This window comes from Brassica napus, chromosome C3 (assembly GCF_020379485.1).
Source record: "Brassica napus cultivar Da-Ae chromosome C3, Da-Ae, whole genome shotgun sequence".
NCBI lineage: Eukaryota > Viridiplantae > Streptophyta > Magnoliopsida > Brassicales > Brassicaceae > Brassica > Brassica napus.
In genome coordinates, this window is record NC_063446.1 from 31,213,975 (window position 1) to 31,225,186 (window position 11,212).

At 32.2% G+C, this 11,212-nt stretch overlaps 2 protein-coding genes across 2 annotated transcripts; both read left to right on the forward strand.

Annotated features, from left to right (window-relative positions):
- Window positions 1-2,776: 2,776 nt before the first annotated feature.
- Window positions 2,777-4,748, forward strand: LOC111204705 (septum-promoting GTP-binding protein 1-like). The gene is made up of 5 exons (XM_022699999.2): window positions 2,777-3,351; window positions 3,583-3,706; window positions 3,794-3,890; window positions 3,978-4,017; window positions 4,141-4,748. Exons 1-5 carry the CDS (start codon window positions 3,010-3,012, stop codon window positions 4,387-4,389), a joined length of 852 nt encoding a protein of 283 aa, XP_022555720.1. The 5' UTR covers window positions 2,777-3,009; the 3' UTR covers window positions 4,390-4,748.
- Window positions 4,749-6,860: 2,112 nt separating this feature from the next.
- On the forward strand, window positions 6,861-8,238 carry LOC106351413 (vascular-related unknown protein 1-like). The gene is made up of 3 exons (XM_013791218.3): window positions 6,861-7,323; window positions 7,584-7,655; window positions 7,927-8,238. Exons 1-3 carry the CDS (start codon window positions 6,937-6,939, stop codon window positions 8,107-8,109), a joined length of 642 nt encoding a protein of 213 aa, XP_013646672.1. The 5' UTR covers window positions 6,861-6,936; the 3' UTR covers window positions 8,110-8,238.
- The last annotated feature ends 2,974 nt before the right edge of the window (window positions 8,239-11,212 follow it).

Sequence of the window (11,212 nt, forward strand, 5' to 3'; positions counted from 1 at the left end):
AATGTTCCTCTTTTCAAATATGGTGCAATTTGGTTGAGAATTTCCAAATTTTGACTGAAAAAGTAGAAGCTGCGTTTCCTATACAATGGGCCTAAGAATGTCTGGCTGTAAGAAAACTGAAACTATGATATACTAAGCTAAGTACCCATATAATAAATTGAGCCCAGTTCGTTTGCGTTGAGACAGAAAAAAAATTTGGAGTTGATATAGTTCAGTATCTGATATGAGGTTATCTTCTCTCCACACAATGAGTCTTTCTATTCTCTGTCCGCCAGAGTTAATGTCGAATTCCCTCCAAATATCAAAGAAAAAAAATCCCACAAACCCCATCTATTGATAGTAGTGCATATATATGTTTTTATATAAGCTTTTATCTGGAATTTTAGAAGCCATGTTTATCGTGTTTAATAGAAAGATAACAAACTATTATAAGAATTTGAAATATATAACCAGACCCGTTCCTGATCTAAAGTTGGCAAAACATTGGCTTTAAGTCAAAAAATGTAAGCAATATTTTAAAAAACTATATGTAGCTTTGATGGTTTTTTTTTTTTTTTTTTTTTTTTTGCAGCAAACAGCTATTCTATTATTCAAACTTGAGGTGGTGTGGAAAGCCAGACCGGAATAGAACAACCAATAAAACATAGAGATCTATGAAAAGAACGTGCATTCCTAGCTAACGAATCTGCAATCTCATTTTGCGTCCTTGGTAAATAGCTGATCTTGAAGTCTGAAAAACTTAACCGAATAGTTTGAATGATTTCCACCTCAGTTGAGAAGTTGGGCCAAACTTGTGGTTCTTGTATCATTGCAATCAGGTCCTTGCAATCAGTATCAAATCTCTGACAGGTCGAGTGTTGTATCATACTCTCCATTGCCCATCTTACCGCTTCTAGCTATGAGTGTAACACTGTTTCTCGCCGCATTAAGTTCCTGGTCCCCATAAGCTGAATTTTCCCCATGCTATCCTTCCAGACCCATCACATTCCACTAAACTGGGCTGTGGAGGTCCACGAACCATACACCATGCAAATATTACCCAAGCTTAAGGCATGTGTTTCTTCAGTAGGTTGTCCTTGTGAAGGAACATATATAGTTTCCTTCGCATTATGCCAAGCTTGACACTCACTCTCTGCATACCTGACTAGTTGCAATGAGTTTCTATCTATGCCTCTGAACAACTTATCATTCATGGTTTTCCAAATGTACCAAATTATCCAAGGATAAGGATCTTTATCATATCTTCCGGCTTCATTATATTATTTTTCTTCCGGAAAATATAATCCATATTAGCTTTGATGGTTAAACAAGAGAAATTAGTCTTCTTTATATTTTGTTCAAACCACACCACACACATTTTTTATATATTTTTCATTGGCAGTTTTAACTACAACTATGAAGGCAACATTCTGACAAACTTTGAGCTTCCTAAACATTTTTGGGACGGCATGAACATAGTAAAACGGTTGAAAGACAAATTCTTGTTAGTTAGTAGACTAACTGTCATTTTTCCATAAAAATATAAATTCTCATCAAACCATAACGGAAAAAAAAAGTACCAGAATCACTAAAAACTATAAATATAGTAAAAAAACTGAACAAGACAATAATGGTCGCCATGTTACATTGGCGTCGTTTCTTGTCAACAATTAAATACCTTGGACAAGCAAAGCATCGCCACTGATATGATGAAAGATGCAATTCTTTGATTTTGAAAGCCTAATGCAGTCCCCAACTTTAGTAAATCATTCAATAACGAGAGAAGTCAGCAGCCATCAAGCATAGTACATTTAGGTTTTAATAAGTACAAAACAAAGCCACGGTGGTCGGAGACATGTATCTGAGTTGGCTACTTTTTATTATGTGGTTTTTTAATTCACGTGGGTCTCAATTATTAACCAAAATATATATCATCATCTGTACCAACATTTTATAAATCGAATTAAATCAACATCATTTGATTTTCCAATTTCATATGTTTTGTTTACTCTTATACTAGTATTTGATTATGTGGATAGAACCTTGAAACTTGTTTTTCACTCCTTCAATTTCAAAAAAGATAAATGTTTTAGAAAAAAAATTGTTTTATCTTTGTGTTTTCTATAGAAAAATTGTAAACTTAAAAAAAATTAATTGATTTTATTGAATTAGTATTGGTTAAAAGATATTAGAAATTGAAAATTGCAGAAAACAATACAGTGAAACAAACAAGAGTATATATCACTTCAACTTGTGATTCAGTATATCGAAATTATAGGAAGAAACCCAAACTTGCGTAATCAATCGAAAAACATGGCTCACATCAAAGCCCTTTCCCAAAAAAAAAAAAAAACACATAAAAAACATGGCTCACATGTGACATGTGGTACACGAAGACACACATCATCATTGCATGCTTTGTTGTTGCTAAATCTGAAATGAACTCATCATTAAATCTTGTATTTTTAAATTTAATCAGTTTAATTTTAAAGACAAGTCTACTTTGCAAATACCTTGAGAACTGCAAAGATTTATCAAATGAATATATTCAAAATGATAAATATGTATCTTGATGATTTTAATTCAGATTAAAATATCCTGAAATTCAAACATTTTAAGATATACTATAGATCTGTAATTTAGATTAGAATGCATATGACTAATTAAAATTAAAGGTCAACGTAGGCCCGAAAATGTGTAATGTGATTTGTGGTCGTCACATCCAAGAAATCTCCACCTCTCTCTCATCTCGTTGCCCCCCCACACATGTGTCAAAAAAATCAATAAAAAATAACAAATAATATTTTGAAAAAAAGCTTTGAAGTGTCGTCCCCTCCGAAAAAGAGGAGGAAACACAGAAACCTAGAAAGCTTTCCGTATATTACCTCTCTCTCCTTTCTTTCCTTTTTCTTTCATGGCCAAAATGGAATCAATCAGCTTCTCTCTGGCCATCACCAGATCTTCCTGATTCTGCATCTTCTTCTTCTTCCTTCTACTTTATATTTTCCCTTCTTCTCTTAATCAATCGAAATGGCTCAATCCTGCGTCAAGATCGCTCGAACCAACAATCTCAGGAACCTAGTGAACCGTAGGGTATTGATTCTCCGTCGATTCACGCGCATTCTCTTGAGCAGAATCGTCCCTTGCGCTCCCGGTAAATCACAGAGTTATTTATTGCTGTCACGCGCCGCCACTCCGTCTCCGAGTGTCTCTCGTTCTCTCCCTCCTCCGGTCCCCGCCGTTGAAGGTGAGGTCGCACGCCGCACATCGGTACATAACCACGATGGCAGCAACCGGAGATCGGACTCTGATCTGGTTTCTCTAAAAATAAGCCTCTTAGGAGATCCCGAGATCGGAAAAACTTGCTTCCTGGTTAGTTAGTTTTACATATACACATTCGATCTCTCTACGTCATTACTGGTTTTTAAATTTATGGTTAATTGGTCATGTTTGTTTACATGTTGCTGCATTTTTGCATTGATCACTAGCAAATCACAAAATTTAAAAAAATTAATAGCTAAAATGATTAACTTACATACATTAAAATTTAAGAAAACAAACAATAATATTGATTATTTGAATTGGTTGATTTTGATTGTGAAGGCGAAGTATGTTGGTGGAGAGAAACAAGTTGAAATGAGAGAATTGGAGAAAGGGATCCATTGTACGGACAAGACGTTATCCATGGGAGGAGCTCGTATTTCCTACAGTATCTGGGAGTTACAAGGTTAATCTTCTTTCTTCTTCTTAACAACCAATTAAATGTTAAATCCATTGCAATCATTGGAGGTTAACTAGAATGTTAATCAAACAGGAGCTGAGAAATCACGGGATCTAGTCCCCATGGCTTGCAAGGACTCTGTAGCCATTCTCTTCATGTTCGATCTCACCAGTCGTTGCACACTTAACAAGTACTACAATTACTGTTCAGCCTTATCAACATGTAACTTTTGATTAATTAAAAGCTAAAGCTTCTTCTTATTTTTATGATTATGCAGTGTGATTAGCTGGTATCAACAAGCTAGAAGGTCTAATCAGGTGGGATTCTAAGACAACACTAATAACATTCTCAGTTTGATCTCTCTCTATATATAACAATGTCTTTATGCATACGGCAGCTTCGGTCTCTCCTTAATAAAACACTTTATGTTTTCTATGCAGACCGCGATTCCAGTTATGGTAGGAACAAAGTTTGATGAGTTTATTCAGCTCCCTATCGATCTGCAATGGACTATTGCTAGCCAGGCGAGAACCTATGCCAAGGCGCTAAACGCGACTCTCTTCTTCTCGAGTGCTTCTTACAACATAAACGTAAATAAGATCTTCAAGTTTGTGACCGCGAAGCTCTTCGACTTACCATGGACAGTGGAGAGAAATCTCACCATCGGAGAACCAATCATCGACTACTAGCATCTTCCAAAACCTATTTGTAGATATATCTAATATAAAACAAGTGAATCCGATGATAGTTTCTTTTGTTTCATTCACCGCCGTGGGGTTGATTGGAGCACAGTTTCTAGCCGTTTTTAAAGCGAAATGGAGAGATGAGGCGGAGATTTCGCCCGCTTTCTTCTGTTTTTTTTTTCAATAAACAAAAAAAGGAAAAACAGAGAAAAAATGGTATCGAGAGAAAAGGAACATGATAAGAAAAAGAGAGAGGGGTATTGTGGATTTTTCTTATTCACTTTGTAATGTTTCCACATTCGATTACCGCTGGAGAATTTTGGTTCCAGCAAATTCTAAATACTAGTAAATATCATTTCGCTTGAGTTTTTTTTTTCTTAACCTAAATAGACTACAGAGTTGATGCTGTCAAGTGAGGAGCTGGACAATTTATGTACGTTGTAGTTAAGAATGTGTGTTTCTTTGACTTTGAGGCATGGTGTTAATTTATTCGAGGATTGGAGGGTTTCCAAAGTAAAATTCAGATTTCTCAAATTTTCAATCTAAACTAATTTTTTTTTCTTTCTTCTTAAAAAAAATAATTTTTTTTCTTTGAGGGAATTGTTTGTATAAATAACTAATTTTGTTCGTTACTATTCACTTTATTTCATAATATAGTTTGTGTTTAACTAAAGTGAAAATTAGGAAAACATTTTTTAATTTGGTTATTAAATCTATACAATTCAAAACAAAGTTATAGAGTATACTTGATTACACTATATCTAATAAATATAATTAGACACTAGTTTTACAATATTTTAAAACTATAATTAGACAATAAGAATATTACAAAAAAACTTACTAATTTTTTTTTAAAAAAAGATACATGAAGACATAATTATTGCATAAATTCAAATATTACAACAACACCAATAATCACCAATAATCTTGTAAATTTACTCTGGAACCTCCAAAATCTCCAAAATATTGTCCAAACAATGTTTTTGTAACCGAAAATAGAACATTACGAAAATAATTTTATGAAATAATATGGTATTTTGCTTGGAGATTTAATATTTAATTGTATTTTGATTTATAATTTTATATTTTAGTGTAAGATTTTATTAATTGATATTTCTGTAATATTCTTATATATGTGCTAGTTATTTATAATTTTTTATGGATTTACATTAGTATGATAAATTTAAAGATCATAGTGTAAAATACAAATAATTTTGAAGTTAAGTATGAAGTTTTGATTAGGAGAAAAACACCTTGAAATTTCGATTATAGAGTTATAAAACATTAAAATAGAGAATTTTTTTGGAGATGCTCTAATTAACATTTAATGATTTTTTTGTACATTGCAAAAATCTACTTATAAAAGTGCTCCATTTTTAAGCTTACAAATCTATATACTATTTTCAAAATTACCGAGCTCTCATCGTATCCCATCTTCACATGTTTTTGCACATCACGTCCAATAGTTTCAATTGTCATCGTTCTGTAACGGCTAAACGATAAAACAAAAAGGTCTACTTCATTTGGCGTTTGCCATTCTCACGCAACATCAAAAGTGGTCAAGTTCAACGAACATACATGACATTCCTTCTCTCTTTTATTTTGGTTTGTATTAGGGTTAAATATTAATAACTGATACATCAACTGCTCCACTTTAACAATTTAGGTTTAACTATTTAATTATTCTTTCAAAAAATCAGATAGCCACATCATGATAGCGTTCCTAGAGGATATTTGTCAAAACGAAATCAGCCGTTTGAATTACTTTTCACGCTAACCAACCCTCTATGGCTTCTATTTTTATTTAGAAATTTCGTTTTTGCACTAATCGTAGTTTAAATTTGTTGTTGTCTACGTTTGCTTCGATTATCATAACGCACTTTACAAATAGTTTTTTTTTTCTGCAGACAGACACATAATGTATAGTTTATATTCTACCATTGCGTAAATGAGTTTGTTGGAAAGCTATGTCTCAACTAATAATAAAGAAATGCCTGCAAATCAACGATAAGTTGGGCCAGATCACATTTAAGCTTATTTTTGGGTCAAAACTATTTGATAAAACATCACTGAAGGAATAAAATCATACAAATCTTAAGTTTAGCAATATCCTAATTTTGAAAGAACAAATATAAATGTTTTGTTTCCTACTTATATGATTGTATGGTCTCGTTATGTATTACCCACTTTCTACCGATCGGTCCACGACTGTAAATCTGCGTATTTGTTTACATATGCAAAATGTTTTTCATTTCGAAAAATAAAAATGGACTTATATTTCACTTTTGTATGGTGGAACATATTTCCTATAGATAGCTTAATGTCACACTTCTACAGAGGTCCATCGTTGGCTTTTAGTTCTCCATATTTTGATCAACGCTTTGGGACCCATGTGATGACCACATCAAGATTCCGATTACTGTCTCTCCAATTAGTTTTATTTCTCCTTTTTTATATATCACGAAAATTTAACGACCTTAATATATATACATACCAAACGCAACCACTTACGAATTATTCCATTTTATTTTGGTTTATTCCTCCTTTCTCCACATGATGGATACATTCTCTTGTAATTCTTATGAACAAAATCACGCTCCTTTCGACCGTCACGATAATGATACTGATATTGATGATCCTGATCATGATCATCATGATGGTGTTCAGCAAGAGGAGAGTGGATGGACAACTTATCTTGAAGATTTCTCAAATCAATACAGAACTCATCATGAAGATAACGATCATCAAGATAAGAGTTCGTGTTCGATTCTGGACGCCTCTCCTTCTCTGGTCTCCGACGCCGCCACTGACGCATTTTCTGGCCGGAGTTTTCCAGTTAATTTTCCGGTGAAATTGAAGTTTGGGAAGGCAAGAACCAAAAAGATTTGTGAGGATGATTCTTTGGAGGATACAGCTAGCTCTCCGGTTAATAGCCCTAAGGTTAGATACTACTTAACGTAATCCAATTAAAACATGATCCATGATTGAAATTTTAATCCAAAATTTTTCTTTTGCTTTTCTTTTTTGGTGCAAATCTATAGAAAAAATTATAATTTTAATTTAATTGTAAAATATGATTGATTATGAGTCAGTTACCTCCAATAATTACTTTATCCTTTTATTATTATTCTCCTCTTGTAGAATCTCCCTTTGTAGTAGTTATAGCAAATGTATAATTTTATATAAATAATATTGAACAGGTCAGTCAGATTGAACATATTCAGACGCCTCCTAGAAAACATGAGGACTATGTCTCTTCTAGTTTCGTTATGGTAATCTCTATGCTTTCTTTCATACATTTAAATTTATGTGTCCACCTATATATCAACTTGAATTTAATTTCATTTATAACCCAAACGGAAAAGATAGAGAAGATTCATTTTGCATAATATTAGTTTATTAAGACAGACTTGGTCCTGTATTATTAGATAAGCTTTGTTTGTCTAGTTATAAGGAAGGTATATGATCTTTTCGTATTAATAATCTTTACATTATATTCGATGGATGTAACACGTAAAGATGTTTGCGATACGGTATTGATAGGGAAATATGAGAGGCATGGGGGATCATCAAATCCAAATCCAAGAAGGAGATGAACAAAAGCTGACGATGATGAGGAATCTCAGAGAAGGAAACAACAGTAACAGTAATAATATGGACTTGAGGACTAGAGGATTATGCGTCGTCCCTATTTCCATGTTGGGTAATTTCAATGGCCGCTTCTGAATGATGAGCAATTCTAGTAAACCCTTGTAAATTTGGTGGTGTTTATGTATGTACCCCATCTTGCATATATTCGCTTGATGTGTGTACATCTTAATATGTATGTGCTTAATAAAATATGTAGTTTACGTTTGTATAAGTGCATATTGGTGGGATATTTGTGAAGTACACAACGTATATGTTTGTAAACATATCTAAGAGCTACTATCTCATAAAACTTTTTTTTTGTAACTTACTATCTCATAAAACTTACGAAAGCTTTTTTTAAATACACGCGATTATTTATATGTCTAAAAAGTTTTGAGAGAGTTATATCTAGGTTAACTTATATATATATGTGTGTGTGTATATATGTATGTTTATATATAAGGACTATGCGTAGACCTTATGGCAGACTATATGGATGGTAACCACAACTTAAATTTCGTTTAATGTAGATATGATAAGATTATATGTGTGAAATTATTACCGTCAACGATCCAATTTCTAATATAATTAGAAAGTTGAGGGCCAATAGAATTCATCAATCTCACATATTTATTAAATTATACGTACGTTCTATATTCAAAATTATATTTATATGTGGTCTTACATATCAATTAGAAAGTGACCAAATGTTTGGCACAGTTTATTACATGAACTCGTAGCCGTCCCGGCTTCAAATTTAATTAATAAGCTACTTGGTATACTTAATCAATTCTGGCGCTAATGCATAATGTATATGTTATAGGGTGATTAATAACCATATCAAATTACATTTTCCAAATACATATTATGTACGGATATCTCTATCTCTATGTACATACATAATATGATATTATTAATATATCTATCAATATCTTATAAGTAAATATACGCAGACATATATATATATATATATATATATATATATATGTATTTCTTAAGATGGTTGTAGAAATGAAAAAAAATTCTTTCTTTACAGTTAAAAAAGATCAGATTATATAAAGGTTAAGGGCATCTCTTGATTTGGATAAAAGAACTGAGGTCAAAATTAGTACCCGGAAAAAAGAACTGAGGTCAAAATTAGTACCCGGAAAAAAAGAACTGAGGTCAAATTCTGACTTAATTTTTAAAATTATATATCTTGCATCCGTTAGCCAAACCTTCATGTTAGGTGATCGATCAAGTCCTTACCAATAATCATTTCTTATTGTGTAACAAAACTAATATAAAACGTTTGATACCAAAATCAACCTCCATATGAATAACTTCTTTTAGTTTTGAATCGGAGATATTTGATAATATTCCGTTTGGTTCTGAAAAGTGTTGGATGAAGCGTCTAATCAAATCGGTTATGATATTAATTGCTGCATAAATTAATTTATATATAATTAGTTCCTTACAATCTATATTAAGAAGCTTGTAATTAATTATAATTGCATGTTAAAAAAAGGGGCATCGGTTAAGATATTTAACCTTTTCGGATTTTCATCATAGACAGCAAACAAAAAATGTTCAACGTTCAATGGATTCAATAAGTTTCCAGCTGCCCTAGTACATCTTCCACGAGCACGATTTGATGATGCAAAATTGATAATATATCACTTAAATTTAGTCCTAAGATATTATTAAAGTTAAAAGATCAATTATTTGAGACTGTATGATTAATTAGAGACTCACACACTTCCAACCAACTAAGAATATTTACGAACTATTATTGGACAAAGCAACCTTAAATCTCATCTTTGATGTCAAATCAAATCTTACAAGAATCTCATCACGGATTCATTGATTTTTCTTAACTTTTTTTTGTCTTCAGCGATAAAATGATCTATGTTCGCCATTTCGGGGTTTTGACGGGACATATAGAGCTTGCTTAATTTTTTTTTTTTTTGAAACTTTAAGCTTGCTTAATTCATTAAAGATAAAAGGAAGTCTGCTACTATCTAGATTGAACCCGCCGTATATATGTATGTGTTCATGTGTATGTAGAAAATCTCAAGTAAATCTGGTTATATTAGAAAATGCATTATTATTACAATATATATGTCTTGAATTTTCATCCAGTGATATTTTTAGAAGTTGCTTCTGAGACGCAATCTCCTTGTCAATGACAATCGTGTTGCGTATTTTAAGACACGTCACTAACCTGCCGGCTTAATGTTTTAAAATACTTCTGTTATCTATATGGTTCATGTTGATCCAAAAAAAGAAAAAAATCTATAGGGTTCATAGGTTGAACCCCAAAAAAAGTCTATAGGATTACAGTTTATATATATGATTTAGGTAACAAATCTCACAATTTTAGGGTTCGAAGTTCACAGCGACACTATAGCAATTTTTATATGTTGAATCAAGGATGAGGACCGTCAGTGAAAACAAGACAAGTAAAACAATGAGTAATCATCATTGCTAAACCACTATTAATTGACCGTTAGTAGTTAAGGATTTACCATTAGTGGATTGTAATCATCGACCGTCAATGGTTATCCAATAGCAAGGACCGACCGTCAATGTTTAGCCAATAATAATAACCGACAATGATAAATCAATAATAAGGAATGTCAGCTGTGACAGACTTTCTGCTACTGAAAAAGAGCTTTGATCACTCGGATTTTAATCTGATAAAATAATTGTAAATGCATAGTAAAATACAACAATAGTAATACAAAATCGAAGCCACAAAAACTAGATACACACGTACTTCACTTCTCAGTTCAGATGAAGGTAGATGACGCAAAAAGATTGGCTTCGAAAGTAACAAAATTAAAAACAGTTGATCAAACGATGTAAACTGTGGAAAAAAAATTCTAGGTATTAAAAAATTCACAGAAAATCAGATCATAAATATAAATTATTAGTCAGAGAATTAATGAAGAACCATTATTGAACATTTGAACTCAAACAGAGTTTTATAATCTTTCCACTTGTCATCACTCTAATTACTAATGAACTAAAAAAGCTAACCTAATGAATTAATTGTCCTTGAACTTAAGAGGTGAAACACACATCAAGAACAAGTTTTGATAGATTCACAAGCTGTCTTAACATCAATTTTTGCCAACTAAATATACTTTGCTCACAAGGATTATATTCATACAATTAGACCAATTTTTGCTACCTCTAATCAACATAAGATCGATGA

Bases quoted from the DNA above. Each gene is read 5' to 3' on its own strand.
- LOC111204705 (XM_022699999.2), top strand. From the start codon at position 3,010: ATGGCTCAATCCTGCGTCAAGATCGCTCGAACCAACAATCTCAGGAAC. The intron at 3,707-3,793 runs GTTAATCTTCTT...TTAATCAAACAG, and splicing joins CAGTATCTGGGAGTTACAAG to GAGCTGAGAAATCACGGGAT. The intron at 4,018-4,140 runs GTGGGATTCTAA...TTTTCTATGCAG, and splicing joins AAGCTAGAAGGTCTAATCAG to ACCGCGATTCCAGTTATGGT.
- LOC106351413 (XM_013791218.3), top strand. From the start codon at position 6,937: ATGATGGATACATTCTCTTGTAATTCTTATGAACAAAATCACGCTCCT. The intron at 7,324-7,583 runs GTTAGATACTAC...AATATTGAACAG, and splicing joins CTCCGGTTAATAGCCCTAAG to GTCAGTCAGATTGAACATAT. The intron at 7,656-7,926 runs GTAATCTCTATG...CGGTATTGATAG, and splicing joins TCTCTTCTAGTTTCGTTATG to GGAAATATGAGAGGCATGGG.